This window comes from Lynx canadensis, chromosome B2 (assembly GCF_007474595.2).
Source record: "Lynx canadensis isolate LIC74 chromosome B2, mLynCan4.pri.v2, whole genome shotgun sequence".
Classification (NCBI taxonomy): Eukaryota; Metazoa; Chordata; class Mammalia; order Carnivora; family Felidae; genus Lynx; species Lynx canadensis.
Window position 1 is genome coordinate 99438256 of NC_044307.1, and position 19741 is coordinate 99457996.

Genomic DNA, 19741 nt, shown 5'->3' on the forward strand with positions numbered 1-19741 from the left:
TCTTCTTCCCCCCACCTCCTCAGGTGGTTGACATCTTTATTGCTTTGGAGGTGGGGGGCAGGTGCTCAGCAGTTCTTAGTGGGGTGCTTCCTTTTCACCATCACAGGCTTCTGGTGAGAAGGATGGCACTGGTCCTGCAAATGGCAGCCGTGTGCAGATCTGGACAGTACTTGTTTTTGCGGGTCATGTGATTGATGCTGCTGAGAGTGGCCCAGACATTCTTGTTAGTGGTGGTCCGCATGTAGGAGGCAGTGGGTTTTCGCTGGCCAAATCTCTACTTCATGACCATTACATCTTTGCCATAGGCTGCTGGCTCCAAACCCACAGTCTTGTGGTGAATCAGCCCATTTGGTGGAAGGTGTCACGAGCCTTCAGGTTATTGGGCTGGGTGCTGGATGTCTGCATGTTCCTCTTGATCAGAAAACTGGGGCAGTTCTGCGTGACCAACCATTCAGGTGGGCGGACAGGGCAGCAGCTCCTCTCACTACTGCCTGGGGAAGTCAGAAAGAGCCCAAGTCTGTTGCTTGATTTGTCTCTCTGTTTTTTCTTTGCTCATTTGTTTTGTTTCTTGAGTTCCACATGTGACTGAAATCCTACGGTATTTGTCTTCCTCTGACTGGTTTATTTTGCTTAGCCTAAGAGTCTCTAGCCCCATCCATGAAGGTTACATGTATTTGAAAGTCACTCAAAATGGATAACTCAGTCATTAGCTGTTGTCAGTTTGGACAAGATCAGTTTCCTCACCTGTAAAATAGGAATAACAAAGTACCTATCTCACAGGGATGGTGGGAGCATTAAATTACTTAATACATGCAAAGCCCTTACTTAGAAAAGTGTCTGGCACATGGCAAGCATGAAATGATAGCTATTATTGCTATTATTGTGCCATTATAGCTATTATTTGTCACTTTGTATAAAGCACTGTGTTAATAGAACAGTTACATGCCCTTTAGGAGTTTATAGTCCATCTGAAGAACGGAGAACAATACACAAATGACTCTTAAAGACCCATGGCAGGATAGTGGTGCCATATAGGCGTTAACATTTGCCTTTAACATAGAGGCTCCTGGGCCGCCTCCACACTCTTCTCCCTGAAGTATTCCTTGTATCAGTTGGAACACTGCCTTCCAGTTGGAAACCCGGAAGTTTTCCTTACTCCTTGCTCTCCATTACTGCTCATCCAGTTTCCAAGGACTGTTATCCTAAACAACGCCCTACTTTCTCTCCTTTCCAGTTACCCTCACCCCCGCTGTTTGCCTTTTCATTTTCTGATGCCTGCAATCTCCTGCTTATCCTGCTGTTTCCTAATCTTTCTATTGATTAGACCCTGGTTCCTTTATTTATTTATTTATTTATTTATTTATTTATTTATGTCTAATTTATTGTCAAATTGGCTAACATACAGAGTGTACAGTGTGCTCTTGGCTTTGGGGGTAGATTCCCACGATTCATCGCTTACATACAACACCCAGTGCTCATCCCAACAAGTGCCCTCCTCAATGCCCATCACCCATTTTCCCCTCTCCCCTGCCCCCACCATCAATCTTCAGTTTGTTATCTGTATTTAAGAGTCTCTTAGAGTTTGCCTCCCTCCCTTTCTGTTTGTAACAATTTTCCCCCTTCCCCTCCCCCATGGTTTTCTGTTAAGTTTCTCCAGTTCCACATATGAGTGAAAACATGATATCTGTCTTTCTCTGACTGACTTATTTCACTTAGCATAATACCCTCCAGTTCCATCCACATTGCTGCAAATGGCAGGATTTCATTCTTTCTCATTGCTGAGTAGTGTTCTGTTGTATATATAAAACACATCTTCTTTATCCATTCATCAGTTGATGGACACATATAGCTTTTTCCATAATTTGGCTACTGTTGAAAGCGCTGCTATAAACATGTGCCCCTATGAATCAGCACCCTTGTATCCTTTGGATAAATTCCTAGCAGTGCTATTGCTGGGTCATAGGGTAGTTCTATTTTTAGTTTTTTGAGGAACCTCCACGCTGTTTTCCAGAGTGACTGCACCAGCTTGCATTCCCACCAACAGTGCAAGAGGGTTCTCGTTTCTTCACATCCTCCCCAGCATTTCTTGTTTCCTGAGTTGTTAATTTTAGCCACCCTGACTGGTGTGAGATGGTATCTCATTGTGGTTTTGATTTGTATTTCCCTGATGATGAGTGATGTTGAACATCTTTTCATATGTCTGTTGGCCATCTGGATGTCTTCTTTGGAAAAGTGTCTATTCATGTCTTCTGCCCATTTCTTCACTGGATTATTTATTTTTGGGGTGTTGAGTTTGGTAAGTTCTTTATAGATTTTGGATACTAACTCTTTATCCAATATGTCATTTGCAAATATCTTTTCCCATTCTATCGGTTGCCTTTTAGTTTTGTTGATTGTTTCCTTTGCAGTGCAGAAGCTTTTTATCTTGATGAGGTCCCAATAGTTCAGTTTTGCTTTTAATTTCCTTGCCTTTGGAGATGTGTCAAGCAAGAAATTATTGAGGCTGAGGTCAAAGAGGTTGATGCCTGTTTTCTCCTCTAGGGTTTTGATGGTTTCCTGTCTCATGTTTAGTAGACCCTGGTTCCTTTAAAGAGCACCTGGAGCTGGAATTTGGCCTTGCAAGTTCAGGGAGGAGGATGAGAGGGTCCCTTCCTGCTCTGTGCCCAGGCTCCTCCCTCTCCGAAAGAAGCTTGGATATGGGGCAGTGTTTTTCAGTTCTGGTTCTTTTTTTATTTAAATTTTGAAGCCATTTGGTTCTTTTATCACTTTTTCCTTTTCCTTATCCTTTGACAATTAAAAAAAAATCTTCAGATTTGATTTTCTAAGGATTATTGGAAGTATGGTGGGATGAGTCCACACTGCAAATGAGAGATGTCTCAGTTGCAGAGCTTGGCTCAACTTAATAGCTCTTCCAACTTATTTGTTAATTAAAAAAAATTAAACTATGTAAATTTAAACATAGATTCATTTTTGTTAAAAAGATAAAATTATACAGCATTGTATAGGGTAAAAAAAATCTCCCTTCACACTCCCATCTCTATTTCCACTTTCCTACCTAGAAATGATTTTGGTTAACAATTTGGTTAAGATCCTTTTAGATGTTTACACCCACACACACCCACACAAAATTATATTTATACATATTGTACAACTTGCTTTTAAAAAATATAATTTAGCAATGCATTTAAATTTCTTTCCATATAAAAACATATATCTCATCATTCTTAGCCATTCTTGCATTTTAAAAAGGTTCGTGGGTTTTTTTTTTTGTTTTTTTTTTTTTTTTGGTTGTTATGGGAAAACCAGTTTAGGAAATAACAAAGTAAACAGTGAAAAGTAGACACTTTTGACCCCTGTGATATTTGTTTTCTCTCTTATATTAGTGGTGATGAGGGATTTGGCTAACTTACATTTCTCTTCTTTTCTTTCTCTTCTGCCTATCCCCCAGTGTTAGTCATATTTTTAATTCTTTAATTCTGCAACTGAGTGCCTATAACTTTAAATATTATCTCCAAATCTCTCTTGAGCTACTACTTCTAGATATATGTTTTGATTCCCCACAATTCAAGAGAATGTCCTTACTCTTCTTTCCTCTTTACCCTCTCTTCAGTTTCTAAATTTCCATCTCCAACATTACCACATTTACATTCCTGTCCTATGATTGTTTTTAAGTAGCACTTAGGTATTTAGTGCTTCATGCAAAAATTGATTCTAAGAATTGAAAGCAAATAAAGAGTGATTAATTCTGAAAATTGAAACCCAGTAAACAGCACCTGCCATATTTTAATTATATAACCTTTATTCACACCAGCCACAGATAGTGACAGAGGGGATGCAACTCTATATCAACAAACATGTACCATTTTGAGGAAAATGTCTAAAGTATCAATGTCAAACATTGTATTTTCTTATTATGCAAAATAATGCATAATTTAATTTGTCCCATATGTGGATAATGCTTTTCTTGTCCCCCACCCCCACCCCATATTTCTGGTTTGGTTTTGTTTTTTAGATGGAAGAAGCATTATTCATAAAAATCAATTGGCTACTTTTTTCAGGAAGAATATACAGAAGGCTAATTTTCAAAGATCTTATATATCTAAAAGTATTTCCATTTCATCCTCATACATTATAAATAGTTAAAAATCATTTTCATTCAGAATTTTGAAGGCACTGTTTTTGTCTTCCATCATCCAGTATTGTTGGTGAAAAATCTGACACAAAACTCATCCACATTCCTTTGTAGATATCTTTTCTTCATTTTAGAAACAGTTAAAATCTCTTTATAATTAGCAATCTCAAATTTCATGAGAGTGTGTCTAATGTATATCTCTTTTAACTTGTTCTGTTCAGTATTCATTGAGCCCTTTCAATTTGAAGATCCTCTGCTCTCTTCAATACTGGGGACATTTCTTTCAATATTTTAAAGATTATTTCCTCCTATATTAGCTCTCTTTTCATTTTTTTTTCTTTTTGAATGCAAATTAGATGTTGATCCTCCTGGACTGACCCCACATATCTCCAGTTTTTCTTTCATATTTTCTATTTCTTGTATTTTTGTTCTATATTTGAGAAACTTCTTTGGCTTTTACTTCTAATTTTTCTCTTCAACTTTTTAAGAACTGCTCATTTATTTTTGAGAGAGACAGAGAGCACGTGTGTGAGCATAGGCCATCCATGCAAGTGGGGGAGGGGCAGAGAAAGGGGGCAGAGGATTCGAAGTGGCCTCTGTGTGGACAGAGCTATGCCGGGCTTGAACTCAAACTGAGATCATGACCTGAGCCTGCGTCAGATGCTTAACCAACTGAGCCACCCTCTGTTAAACTTTTAATTAATTTAATTTACATTATACATTTTAGCTTCTGTGAACTCTTTTTTTACTTTCTGATTTTTCATAGCATCCTGTTTTTTGTTTTATGGATATAAGTTCTTGAATTTTCTTAGGGAGATTGGAATTTTTTAAATGTTTAGTAAGGTCTTCTGAATTGCCTATTCATTTTAGGGTCAGTTGCTCTGTTCATCTTGTTGCTCCTTTGTGTTGATAATTTTTCTCAAGTATATGGTAATCCTTGGTTGTTCATCCATTTTTATGAATGGAGGACCAAGTTGTTTAATTCAAAGCAACTTCAAACTCTGGGTGTGTGAGCAGGGCAGGTTGTATTGTGCTTCCACTTACGATGTGAGAATGAGAAGAGGTGGGCAGGTTGGATCTTGCTCCAAAAGATGGAGGACACCAACCAATATCCCTGGCACTTATTATCTTCTAGGCAGATTATTTGCTTCAGAAATTATTTGCCTTTTTTTTTCCCCATGGGGGCAGATGTCATTGTTACATAAGGAGATGGTGGGGCAGCCTTAAATAATTTTTGTGCAGTTAATTATCCTGGACTTAGTAGATAATCAAATTATGTGCACATAATGAGTTCTGTCCTTACTTTTCAACATGTATGCTATTTCTTTTTTTTCTTGTATTACTTTCACTAGTTTCTTTAGTACCATGTTGAATTTTTTTAAAGGTTAATATCCTAAAAATCTCCACAGGTTAATTCTTCCTAGGGAAAAATTTTTTATTTTTCCATAAATGGCAACTTGATCTTGAAACAGTGCTTTTTTTTTTTTTTCCTGATAAATTATACCTTTTAGGCCTTATGTTAGGAGATATATCTTCTAAAGTTCATGGTCTCAGAGATCTGCCTCTAGTATGAAGGAATAAGTTAATTTAGCCTCTAGCAGATAATAACCATAAACCATGAACACCCCTCCCCCCACCCCAACACACACACACACCACTTTCTCCCACTCATTTAAGAAGCTCTGGAGAGTAAACAAAGGCAGATTTGGAAAGCAGCAAAAATTTGGAGTGAGCAGTTGGTTAAAGGTGAATTCTCTGATTTTGTGCCCTTGCTCAGGGGGCAGCCTCCATTAGAGTGGTGGTGGCACAGGGAGACTAAAATTCTGATAGGAAACTTTAGTGTCTTTCCAGCTGGAGCAACCAGAGGAAGGAGACACAACCAGGATACCGGAGAGTGAGGGTAAACTTCAGAATTGAGAGAACCGGAGAAGGAAACAACAAATTAGTTTATACAGACTTTCCACATCTCTGAACCATGCACATATGGACTGTTTGAGAACAGTATAAATTGAATTGTTAGTATGACAGAGTTTACAGGCTTAGTCTTACCAAATAAATTGCCTGCTAAAACAAAAACACTCGTGGAGCTAACAGAATTCAGAATCTACATAACACTCATAATTCAAAAGTTATAATACTCCAAAATTATTCAAAGTATAAAGGATCATGAGACATGACCCATTCTCATAAGAAATGATATCAACAAATACCCACTCCAGGTACTAGAGTTACAAAACAAGAACTTTAAAGCAGTTGTTATCCCTACGACCAATGAGGAAAAGGAAAATACACTCATAATAAATGAAAAGATAAGAAACCTCAGGAGGGAAATAAAAACAAACCAAAATGTAAATTAGAACTAAAAAAATACAATATTTGAAATTAAAAAAAATATCAGATGGATTTAATAGACTGGAGATGACAAAGGAAAGAATCAGTGAATTTGAAGATAGATCAGAAGAAATTATCAAACTTAAAGAAGAGAGAAAAAAGATTGAAAAACTGAACAGCCCCAAGATCATGTGGCACAATAGTGAGTGATCTAACCTATGTGAAATTGATTTGCAGAAGGAGACAGAGAGCAAGTAGGACAGAAAAAGTATTTGAAGAAATAATGTCCAAAGTTCCCCCCAATTTAGTTAAAGACACAAATTTATGGATTAAAGAAGCTTAGTCAACCCCAAACTAGATAAATATAAAGAAAATGACATGTAGGCATATCATAATCACACCATTGAAAAAGATTTCTTGGCTGAAAGCAGCCAAGAAAAATCATACAGGAAAACAATTCAGATGACCACATTCTTCTCATCCCTCTGATTTCCCTCACTCCAGAGGAATGAATAAAGAACAACAGAAAAGGTTAAATATCTGGATAAATGTAAAGGAAGATTTATTTTCCTCTCAATATATTTAAAATACATATGACTATTTAAAACAAAAACTATATATATTTTTTTCTTATGGAGTTTATAATCCATTTGGTTGTAAAACAAATGACCACTAGAACATACAGGATATTGGTGGGCGTAACTGGATTTATACAGTCACAGCTTTCTACACTATTACATGGAATAATATTGACTCTAAGTAGAGTGGGAAAAGGTAAGGATGTATATGTAATAGAGAGGAACCATTAAAAAAACACAGAGAGGTATAACTAAAAAGCCAAAAGATAAATAAAATGGATTCCTAAAATACATTCAACCAATCCCAGAGAAGGCTGGAAAGGGAAAAGAAAAAAGAAAGGGGACAACAGGAAACAAAACTCATGGTCTCTGAGAAACAGGGCTAGCTTTGGGGTAAACTGTCTCATAGCTTTCTAGCAGTACCAGAAAGTAGGGGCAAGGCTATAACTGAGTAGAAGGTTATGCCAGGAGGGTGGTGGAGGTTATAGTCAGAATGCTTACAACTAGGGAGGAAATGAGATAGGCAGAAATAGAGGAGAAGTGAAAGACTTGTCAGAGTTCTGAGGCTTCCCAATACAGATGCATGTTAGTCAGACACTAGATTCCCTTACGATACATGGGGGGGGGGGTGCGGTGCTGGGGGGTGAGGTTGTCTTCTAAATCTGGATTTTGAGACACTATTCCAAACCGTTTGTTTTCAAAACCTTAAAACTCAAGCACTGGGAGATTATGGGAGTGCTGAATCACTATATTGTATGCCTGAAACTAATATTACACTGTATGTTAACTAATGAGAATTTAAATAAAAACTTAAAAAGAACTCAATCCCCAGCCTGTACCCTCCGCCCACCCTCCCACCCAACCTTAGCTTTCTGCTCCATCCCAAAGTGCTCTCTGCACATAGACCTGGAGGCCTATACACCCTGCCTTCTCCCTAGAAGGCCTCAAGGATGGTCTTGGCCTGGTGCTTGGTCCTTAACCTTGTTTCAACCTCATTTGGACCCTGGCTTCGGCTTCCCCTTAGTACTTACGGTATTTATCTGAATTAACTATCTGGGTGTAGTCCCTCACCATTCTGCTGACTTGCAGCCCTGGCTCACTATACTGGCTGTTTCTGGCTTTCTCCTGTCTGTGGCTACGCATAACTTGACAGAAGAGACTGAGGCACCAGAGAAGGAGCCAGCGAACAACAGGAAGAGAACCAAGATTCTGAAGCAAGAAATAGGAGTAGAAGCAAGGCCTCTGAGGAGCTGGAAAGTATGCAAACTAAACATGAGAAGGGGCTGGTTTAGAGATTATTCATCAGTCACACTTGGAGACTAAAATTCCACAAGGTGGCAACATTTTCCTACGAAATTAATGCAAGTAGCCCCCTTGAGACTAAGACCATTTCTAATGTTAAAAAAACGTGTTATCTGTCGGAAAAAAATCAGACAGTAAGGGCAATGATCTTTGTGAAGGATGAGAAGACAAACCTGGGAGGGGCTTTATTTGTACGTGGTTCCCCAATTTGTTATGAAAAGGTGAGTAATGGAGCTGCATATCCTATACAAAAGGCAAATGATGAGAAGGTCTCTGTTCTTTTGAAAGCAAGCCCCAGCATCTATGCAGAGTCAGGAAGTCACATTAACTGGTTATAGCGATCACACTGCGTGAACCTAGACATGCTACATTTTGTTTAGTCTTTCTTTGTCTGAGGCAGTAGCAGGACATATAAAATTCTCATCAAAGAAATTTTAAAAGGTCAATACACAGTTTTCATCTTTGATTCATCAAAAATCTCAGGAATTATCTTCCCAAAGTTGGTTTGTGTAAATGAATTGTGTGACATACATAGCCAATTTTGTGAAAGATTAAGTCTTGGGAGAGCTAACTTATACAAAACCTACTTATGGGTGCCTGGATGGCTCAGTCAGTTAAGTGCCCAACTCAGGTCATGATCTCATGGTTTCACGAGGGTGAGCCCCCATCGAGCTCTGTGCTGACAGTGTGGAGGCTGCTTGAGATTCTTTCTCTCCCTCTGCCCCTGCCCCACTTGTGTGCTCTCTCTCACTCTAAATAAATAAATGAACATTTAAAAAAACCATGATTTAATTTTTAAGATAGAATATTGAATTTTTAAATGAAAAATAGTAAGAAATCCCACCATTCTAATGTTAACAAATAGAAAAATGATAAATCAGGAACATTTAAAATTTATCCTGAAAACTGATTTTCTTAAGAAAAAGATTAACATTGTTGCACTATATGCTAACTTGGATTTAATTAACAAATAAATTAAATAAAAATTTAAAAAAAGAAAAAGCAGATTTAATTAAAGAATAAGGGGGAAAAAGTTACAGAAAGGGAGGGAGACAAACCATAAGAGACTCTTGGATACTGAGAACAAACTGAGGGTTGATGGGGGGTAGGAGAGAGGGGAAAGTGGGTGATGGGCATTGAGGGCACTTGTTGGGATGAGCACTGGGTGTTGTATGGAAACCAATTTGTCAATAAATGATACTTAAAAAAAAAGAATAGCAGGGAAGGGAAATTAAAGTATTATTAATTCAGGAAACTAGATATTGTTAATTTTGTTCTATTTTACAACGAAAAAGCCTAAGCTCAGAGAGATTAAGAAACCTGCTCAAGGTTATACAACAGCAACAAAACAACTGGTGAGTGCCTACTATGTGTCAGCACTATGTGAGGCACTGGAGAGCCAGCAATGAACAAAATCAGCAAGAACTGGAGACAGGATACCAATTTAGGTATCAGATCATAGTCTTGAGAGTCAGTGTTGAAAAGATGGTCAGAAGGAAATGGGAGAAGGCAGGAAGCATCTCATTGTTTGCCTTGGTTACAGGGATTACTTGTAAGCTGACTATACATACGAACCCCAGGTAACTTCACAGAACTAGCATGTCTCATCACACCTCCTCTTTAAATTCTATACCCCTGAGTGAGCTTGGCTGTAGCACTGGGGTAGGCTATGTCATTTTGGGAATAGTGCCTCTCCAAACAAAACAAAATCTACAATCTTCAAGGTTTATCTTTTCAAAAAATCAGCAGGTGGAGAAAAGGAGCTGTACTGAGCAGCCTGTACAATCTATGAGTCTGAGGGTTCACAGGCGCTGCCTCATTCCATTCTTTATCTCGGCATAATCTATATTTTAGTTCCAACACAGCCTTACAGTCTCTCTGTCTAGACCTCAGTCCTAGGCTCCCAGCCTATCTCCCTGTGCGTGGACTGGAAGGCTGGAATGCAAAAATGAAAATCCAAAAGAAGCATAGTTTAATGTGGTATTATATCTTGAATTAGATTATTTAAACTTCTTTAGTGGTTTTCTTTCCTTTAAAAATGTTCAGTTTTCTGATTATAAAAATAATAAAGGGTCATTGTAAACAATTATGGAAAAACAAAAAGTATAAAGAAAAACAGTGATATATAATCTTACTTCTCATATGTAAACTCTGTATACTTCTTTCAAGACTTTTTCTTTTTTTAATTTATTTTCATTTATTTTTTTTAGAGAGAGAGAGAAAGTGAGCAGGAGAGAGGGTCAGAGGGAGAGAGAGAGAATCTTAAGCAGGCTCCACACTCAGCATGGAGGCCAAAGGGGGGCTCTATCCCACGCCCCTGGGATCATGACCTGAGTTGAAATCAAAAGTCAGATGCTCAACTGAGTCACCCATGTACCCCTCAAGACTTTTTCTGTGCATCTTTTTATTTTATATTGTTGATATATAAAAACATATATAATATATATAAACATTATATTAGGGATATTCTTTTTTTAAAAGGCAGCAATTTTATTTACTTACCTCCCCTTTCTGTTTTTTCTCTCTCTCTGCTATAAGTTCAGCCCTTCTTTTAGAAATCATATCATCCTGTTAAAGAAGGGGACATTAAAACATTTTAATGGATAAAATTATTTTTTGTGTATTAATATATATGTATATTATATACACATATATACACATATATACACACATATACATACATATATACACATATATACATGTATACATATACATATATAAACATATATACATATATACATACATACATATGCATACATACATGTGTATATGTATGCATATGTATGTATATATGTTTCCCAAGGTGGGAATAGCATTTGGATGGAAGGATGGTGAATTTCCAGAAAAGCATGTGATGGTGGTAATTATGCTACTATATCCTTGTAGCTCTGGAACTTTTGATCAGCGATTTCCCTCCAGAGGGATAAACAACATTTGGGGCTGCCACTCTTCCTACAAATTTTAGAACACCTTTTTGAATTTATCATCTGTTAGTTTGCTTTGGTAATTAGGTAGATTATGTATATGGAGAAATAAGGAAGTAGTTGGAAGTAATTTGTTAAAGATGTTTGATAATCTAGGGGCACCTGGGTGGCTCAGTCAGTAAAGCATTTGACTCTTGATTTTGGCTCAAGTCATGATCTCACAGTTTGTGGGTTCGAGCCCTGTATTGGGCTCTGTGCAACAGCTTGAAGCCTGCTTGGGATTCTCTCTCTCTCTCTCTCTCTTTCTCTCTCTCTCTTTCCCCCCTCTTTAAGTAAACTTAAAAACAAGTTTGATAATCTTTTATCATTATAATAAAATATAATAGCCTAATAATGTATTGAATAATTTAAGTCATATTATCTCAGAATTGGAATTAGTTGATTAGCTTATCTATTGACAAGTGGCTCATTACCTTCAATTTTGGGTTTTGTTTGTATTTTTTTTTTTTAAACTCTTACTAATAATGAAATACATCTCCCTGTACCTTCCTCCTACCAATAGTAGTTCCTTCCCTGGGGCCCTATGGAACAACTAAGCTCTCTTTAGCATGAAAGCCCTTCAAATTATTTAACACTGCTCTCATGTTGCATCTTAGTCTTCCTAGTTCCAGATTTGAAAGCCCCATTCTTTTCACCCCAACCCAGATTTATAGATTCACTCTTTCAAGACATGTCTTATAAATGGAATGGAATGAATCATATAGTATGTACTATTTTTTTTTTTTTTTTTAGCCTGGCTCTTCTTTCGCTAAGCATAATGATTTTTATCCGTGTTGTAAGGTGTGTCAATAGTTCATTCTTTTTTAATAGTGAATAGTATCAACATTACATAGATATACCACTTATTCATTCACTTCATTGACTTATTCATTCACTCATTCATCCTGCCTCATCAAATTTTAAGATATTTAAGGTGTAAATTGTGACGATTTGATATATGTATACATAGTGAAAGGACTCCTCCCATTTAACTAATGAACACTTCCATCGCCTCACATATTTATCTTTTTTTAACATTTAAGTTCTACTCTATTAGCAAATTTTGATTATACAATTCAGTATTACCAGCTATAGTCACATATTATACATTAAATCCTCAGATCTTATTCATTTTATAGCTGAAAGTTTGTACCTGTTACCAACTTCTATTTCTCCCACCCCTCAGCTCCTGGCAACCACTTTTCTTCTATTTCTGTAAGTGTGAATTTCTTTAGATTCCGCATATAAGTGATACCATGCAGTATTTGTCTTTCCCTGTCTGGCTTATTTCACTTAGCATAATGCCCTCAAAGTCCTTCCATGTTGTTGCAAATGGCAGGATTTCCTTCTTTATCATGACTGAATAATATCTCGTACATATAAACACAATGTCTTTTTTATCCATTCATTCATTGACAGACTCCTAGGTTGCTCTCATGTTTTGGCTACTGTGAATAGTGCTGCAATGAACATGGAGGTGTGAATATCCTGTTTTCATTTCCTATGGATACTTATCCCAGAAGTAGGATTGCTGGATTATATGGTAGTTCTATTTTAAAATTTTTGAGAAACTTCCAGGCTATTTTCCACAGGGGTTGTACCAGTTTACATTCCCACCAACAGTGCAAAGGGTTTCCATTTCTCTATAACTTAGCCAACATTTGCTATCTCTTGTCTTTTGATGACAGCCATTCTAACAAGTATAAGGTGATATCTCATTGTGATTTTGATTTGCATTTCCCCGATGATTAGTGATCTTGAACACTTTTTCATGTACCTATTGACCATCTGTATGTCTTTTTTTTTGTAAAAATGTCTATTCAGTTCATCTGATTTTTTTCATATTTTCAATCTATTTTTTTAATCAGATGGGTTTTTTTTTTTTGCATTGAGCTATACAAGTCCTCCAGATATTGTGGATTTCAATTCCTTATCAGATGTAGATCAGATATGATTCGTAAATATTTTCTCTCACTCAGTAAATTAACTTTTCATTTCATTGATGGTTTCCTTTGTTGTGCAGAAGGCTTTTAGTTTGATATAGTTCCCATTTGTTGACTTTTGCTTTTGGTGTCAAATCCAAAAAACTAATTAAGACCAACGTCAAGGAGCTTACCCCCTATGTTTTCTTTTAGAAGTTTTATGGTTTCAGGTCTTATGTCCAAGTCTTTAATCTATTTTGAGTTGATTTTTTGTATAATATATATAGGGTAGTTTCATTCTTTTGCAGGTGGCTGTCCAGTTTTCTCAGCATTTGCTGAAGAGACTATTCTTTCTCTGCCGTGTATCTTTGGCTCTCTTCTTATAAATTAGTTGAGAATATATGCATGGGGTTATTTCTGGGCTCTCTGTTCTGTTCCATTGATCTATGTGTCTAGTCTGCTATTGAACTCTATTGAATTTTTTAGTTCAGTTATCATATTCTTCAGTTCTGTGATTTGTTTGGAACTTTCCTGTATTTTCTATCTCTTTGTTGAAATTCTCACTCCGTTCATGCATTGTTCTCCTGCCTCGGTGAGTATCTTTATGAACATTATTTTGAACTCTTTATCAGGTAGATCACTTATCTTCGTTTCAATAAGGTCTATTTCTGGAGTGTTTATTTAAAATATATTCCTCTGCTTCTTCATTTTCTTTGGCTCTGGGTTGGTTTCTGCACATTAGACAAAGGGCCACATTTCCTAGTCTTCACAGAGTGGGCTTGGGTAGGAGGTGAACCTTATCAGTCAGCCTGGACTGAGTTCTTGGCTGTCTCTCAAACCTGTGTGATTGTCAGACCTACTTTCTTTGCTCTCAGTAGCTCCCAGTAGTTAAGGGCGGCCACAACCTGTCAGTGTCCCAAAGGGGAGGAAAGCCAACAGCATAGGCTGATTGGAAGCTGGACTCTCAGGCAGCAACTGTTTTGATGTGGGCGATATGGGTGTTTTCTCATTTGCTCAATGTACAGGAGTCATTCAGCTAGTTTCCGAATTTCTTTCAGAGGGAACTGCTTCATGTGTAGTTGTGGATTTAGTGTGTCTGTGGGAGGAGATGAATTCAGGAGGCTCTTATGTTGCCATCTTGGGTGGGAACCCAGGGCACTCTATCTGGGTGTCTAACACATTTTGTTTATCCATTCATCAGTTGATGGATATTGAGTGGTTTTTGCTTTTTGGCTGTTACGAATAATGCTGTTATGAACATTCATATATCAATTTTTATGTGGATCTATTTGTATTTCTGTTGGATAGATTCCTAAAAGTAGAATTGCTGGATTCCCTATGACACTTTTGAAGATTTCATGTAATACTCCTCAGATTATAGTTTCAGAAAAGATGTTCTAAACCAATATATAGATTTGTTTCACTAATGGCCAATATGGCCTTGATGGATAGGTCATCATTCCAGGAACTAGTGAAAAAGCCACTGAAAAGTTTAATTATGATGCCTCTCCCACTTTGCTCCTGTGTCTGGTGTAGGGATACTTTGGTGCTACCACTATCTTGAATTTTATTTGCCTTGGAGAGAAAAGCATTAACACATTGAAAAATCACATAGGCCTCAAATAATTTTGTAACTTTTTAATTGCAAATAGTCTTTTTTTTTTTAAGTTTATTTATTGTTTTTGAGAGAGAGCAAGAGAGAGCATGAGTGAGTTAGGGAGGGGCACAGAGAGAGGGAGGGAGAGAGAGGATCCAAGCAGGCTCTGCCCTCAGTAGGGAGCCCTACATGGGGCTCAAAACTGTGAGGTCATGGCCTGAGCCAAAATCAAGAGTTGGACATTTAACTTACTGAGCCACCCAGGTGCCCCTATAAATAGTCTTAATATTTGATAAAAAGTGTTTTCATATTGACTGTGGCATTAAAATCAGAAAACTACATTTTTATAAAGACCACTTTAAAACTGAATAGATTCTGAACAAATTTACTCCCATATTTTTTTTATTGGATATGTACCTTGATTTTTGCCTTCATTTCTTTGATGAGTTTTTTCCTTTCTAATTTCTTCTTTTGTTTCAGTTTCCACTTTTCAATTTGGGAAGGAAGGAGGCGATCAGAAACATCTTGATCATCAACTTGTATGAAAACAGCAGCATCTGGGAAAAACCCACGTTCCCCCAGAAACAGGGCCTCATCAGGATATCGTGGGAAACCATCTAATATAAAACCTGTGGAACTAGATGGAAATTTCATAATTTTTAAAAGTTTAGTGTAGTATCTTTTATGTCTTTTGATATTTCTACTTGTGTAAACATGGTGTGTGTTCTAAATGTATTGAATTGGATTAAAATGGTAATATTTTATACTTATATTTATAGTATAGATAAGTTCTCTTAAATTGTAAATAGTCTTAATATTTGATGAAAAATGAATAGAAAATAAGTTCTCTGCTTGGGAGGAATGCCCACCCTAATAACTGTGTCACCCTTTATGTGAAGGTGGGTTTGGCCAGCCCACCTTTCGTGGGAATCCACCTTTTTATAGTTTTTCTTCTAGTAATACTTCCTCTCACGAGACAGTTTGTATCTCTTCCCTGGGTCCCCTTGTAATCAATGACAATTATTAATGTATATATACTGGCTCATGTGTGTAAGATGATTACATTCAAATAGAATTATAAAACTTGCCCAAGTATGATGAAACTGTAAGGATCAGAAAACTAACTGAAACGTGACTACATTTTCATTATGAAATATTTATAAAACAATCAGGCTTCAAGAACTTGGCTTTATATGAGAGAGTATTGGTCCCCTTCTGAATGAGAGTTTATCCTGTTTATCTAAAATTGGGTTTGTTTGGGGAGACTTGGTGGCTCAGTTGGTTAAGCGTTGGACTCTTGATTTCGGCTTGGGTCATGATCTCACGGTTTCGTGAGTTCGAGCCGCACATCAGGTTCTGCGCTGACAGTGTGGAGCCTGCTTGGGATTCTCTCTCTCTCTCTCTCTCTCTCTCTCTCTCTATCCCTCTGCCACTCATGCTGTCTCTGTCTCTCCCAAAATAAATAAATAAACTTAAAAAAAATAAAATTGGGTTTGTTTTAGGTACTTATATTTAAATATATGTTTTCTTCCTAATATGAACAGGACTTTTAAGAACATTTGACAGTTTGAGTTCTTACCTGATATCTTAAAATGTGTCCCATACTCTTAAGTGGGCAATTTTTTATACTTTGGCTGTAACATGTATGCCTTTTTCTTTAGAGATGCCTTCAGCATAGTCTTTTCTGTGAAGAACATTTTCATCCCTACCATTCTAGCTGTCACACTTTTTTGTCAGTGACTTCGAAATCTCTACCTCTATACCCAGCTTCTTTTCTGAGTTTCAATTCAGGATTTTCCAAAAGCTGCTTAATCTCTTCATCGCAGTGCCCTTTAGGAAGCATTCGTGTATCATACTGTCAGAAATCGTACCCGTTGTTACCCTTCCACACTGCTCTTGCTTCTGACTCACTGGTATTCGGGTGCCAACCGTCAGAGACATTTGGATGGCTCCTCCAATTCCTATTGCATCCCACACATAAAGCCTTGATATGTCCTCTCTCTACCCACATTTCCATTTCTGCTACGACACCTAAGATCAGGCCGTTATTATCTCTCTCTAGGACTCATGCAATAGCCTTTAAAAAATATGTTGATTTTTTCCTGATTATAGAAGAAAAACATCTCACTTCACTATCAGTCAGAGAAAAACAGATATCATAGGATTTCACTCATATGTTGAATTTGAGACTCTCAACAGAGGAACATAGGGGAAAGGAAGGAAAAATAAGATAAAAACAGAGAGGGAGGCAAACCACAAGAGACTCTAAAATACAGAGAATAAACTGAGGGTTGCTGGAGGGGAGGGGAGTGGGGAATGGGCCAAATGGGTGATGGGCATTAAGGAAGTCACTTTTCAGGATGAGCACTGGGTGTTACATGTAAAGCTGAATCACTGGGTTCTACGCCTGAAGCCAAGACTACACTGTATGTTATCTGATCTGAATTTAAATAAATAAAAATAAATAAATATAGAAAAGCATGAAAAGGGCAAAATTATCCATAATCTCATATCCCAGAGATTACTGACATTTTGTTTTATTTCTCTGCGGTTTGTTCCTCATGTGTCCACCTTGCTATTGTAAATAACTTTGCATCCTTTATATAGTAACATTTCTTATGCTATTACAAATTCTTCACTATAATACATTTTAATGGTTGCATAATATTTAGCTATTTTATTTAGGCTTTTTACAATTTCACCTTTTACTTTTAATTCTTCAATCCATATGCTCTTTTAAATATTTTTTTAATGTATGTTGTGAGGCTAGGAGCTAAATTAACAAAGAACAACCCATGACTACATTGTTGCAGTCAACCTGCCTAAATTAATCACAACAAATGATCTAATTTAGGCAATAGGAAATTAAAATTAAAGTTGATGATTAATAATCTCACTCACTTATTTATGCCACAGATTAGGTGAAAAAGATTGCCCAGAGGTGCATTGGGAGTAGCCAGTTGTTTGAATTGTCTGTGATACAGTTTCCTTATTTTCAAAGTGAGATAATAAAAGTTTCTATTCCATAGGATAGTAGTGAGGGTTAAGCAAGTTAATGTGAATAAAATATAGTAGAACTGTACCTGGCATAAAGGAAGTTCCATGTAAGTGTTTGCTACTTCTCTTTCTTCTGGTGGATACCAAAGCAAGATATTCTGGTTAGGAAATTGAGGTGAAGTTTTAAACTGTGATGCCCTGGAGATTCCTAAACTTGTCCTGTTTGAGGTCAGGCTTGTTCCTGGCTTTTAAGAAAGGGATAATACTATGGACAGCTATTAAGTGGTCTTAAGTGTAATTGGTGAAAGGCTATAAGGAAAAGAGTCCAGCCCATCATTACTGTGAGTGAGTTTAGAATATGGGTAGTCAGCTACGCCTACACATTAGAATCAGCTGGGGAGCTTTCAAAACTACTGATGCCTGGGTCTCAACTTCACACTCTCTTTTTTCTTTTTTCTTCTCTTCCCTTCCTTCCTTCCTTCCTTCCTTCCTTCCTTCCTTCCTTCCTTCCTTCCTTCCTTCTTTCTTTCTTGCCTTTCTTTTTCTTTCTTTCTTTCCTTTCTTCTTTCCAATGTTTATTTATTTATTTTTGAGAGAGAGAGAGAGAGAGAGAGAGCGAGAGAGAGAGAGCGCACAAGCTTGTGCAGAGGAGGGGCAGAGAGAGGGAGACAAAATCCCCAGCAGGCTTTATGCTACCAGCGCATAGCCCTGCTTGGGGCTCAGACTCACAAACCGTGAAATCATGACCTGAGCAAAGCTGGACACTTAACTGACTGAGCCACCCAGGTGCCCCTTACCCTCACACTTCTAAAAATTTTGATTCAGTTGTTTTGGGGTAGGGCCCCTGGCATCAGTATTTTTAAACTAATTTCCCAAATGTTTTTAATGTGTACAATCACTCATTTACAAGAAAGTAAAAAAAAAATTCTTAAATTTATGCTGGATTACATTTTTAACTTTTAAGAATAAAGAAAACGAAAGTCAATAATTGTATAATTCTATGTAAAATAAGATACCGCATTGGTTCCTTAAGCCACCACTCAGAAAGAATTGTTTCAAGAATTTCGGGAGGCAGTGGCTCATTTTCCATTAGATTTAATCTGATTGCTTCTTCTTCTTCTGTAAATTGTACTTCTGGAGACTAAAACAAAAATCAGAAAACAAAACAAAAAATTTAAAACTCTGTATTAATAAATAATCTATAAATTACATAGTTGGTTAGGATGAGACCTTTTTTCTTTAGGTCATTTTTAATACCGCTACTTGTTAACATTTTAAAACTTGAGCCCTTTTCTTTAAATCAATATTTAATATGGTTTTAAATATTAAATTATATGTTATAGCTAAGAGGAGTTACTAGTGATTAGCATGACTGACTTTTTCACACATGGCCTCCGGATATCTGTCTCATTACTTTTTGCTAAAACCTTGTTCAATCTATATCACACACCCACAAGGCTTAACAAATTTTTGTCATTTATCTTATAATTATTCAACCTAGATCCTGATTAAAGGATGGGCGAGCCAGGCAGTCATCTGGAATACAATCTATATGGGTCCATTTACAGGGGATCATTTGAGAATAAAAGGGTCTAGCTATATCAGAAATGATTAAAAAGTGAGTTAGATATGGGGCGCCTGGGTGGCTCAGTCCGCTAAGCATCAACTCTTGATTTTGGCTTAGGTCATGATCTCACAGTCATGAGACTGAGCCCCATGTCAGGCTCCATGCTGAGCATGGAGTCTGCTTAAGACTCTCTCTCTCTCCCCCTCCCTCCATCCCTCCCTCTCTCTTTCTTTCTCTCTCTCTGCCCCTCTCCTCTTTTCTCCCATTTGCACGCTCTCTCTCTCTAAAAATAAGTGAGTTCGAATGAAGAACTTTCTCTTTACAACCCCAGGAAGAAACCATCTAAAAGACA

General features: G+C 37.1%; 1 protein-coding gene and 1 pseudogene across 4 annotated transcripts in view; both read right to left on the reverse strand.

Annotated features, from left to right (window-relative positions):
- AK9 (adenylate kinase 9) overlaps positions 1 to 19741 on the reverse strand; it is a 131738-nt gene that overhangs the window by 25387 nt on the left and 86610 nt on the right. For 3 of the 4 annotated variants that reach the window (XM_030316128.1, XM_030316126.1, XM_030316129.1), the window contains 3 exons: positions 18839 to 18963; positions 15243 to 15462; positions 10846 to 10911 (listed from right to left, as the gene is read on the reverse strand). In XM_030316128.1, coding sequence (XP_030171988.1) covers positions 10846 to 10911; positions 15243 to 15462; positions 18839 to 18963 — 411 coding nt within the window. The remainder of the gene's footprint in view (positions 1 to 10845; positions 10912 to 15242; positions 15463 to 18838; positions 18964 to 19741) is intronic. The other variant, XR_003968925.1, reaches the window with a different exon arrangement.
- LOC115514639 lies at positions 66 to 5499 on the reverse strand (annotated as a pseudogene).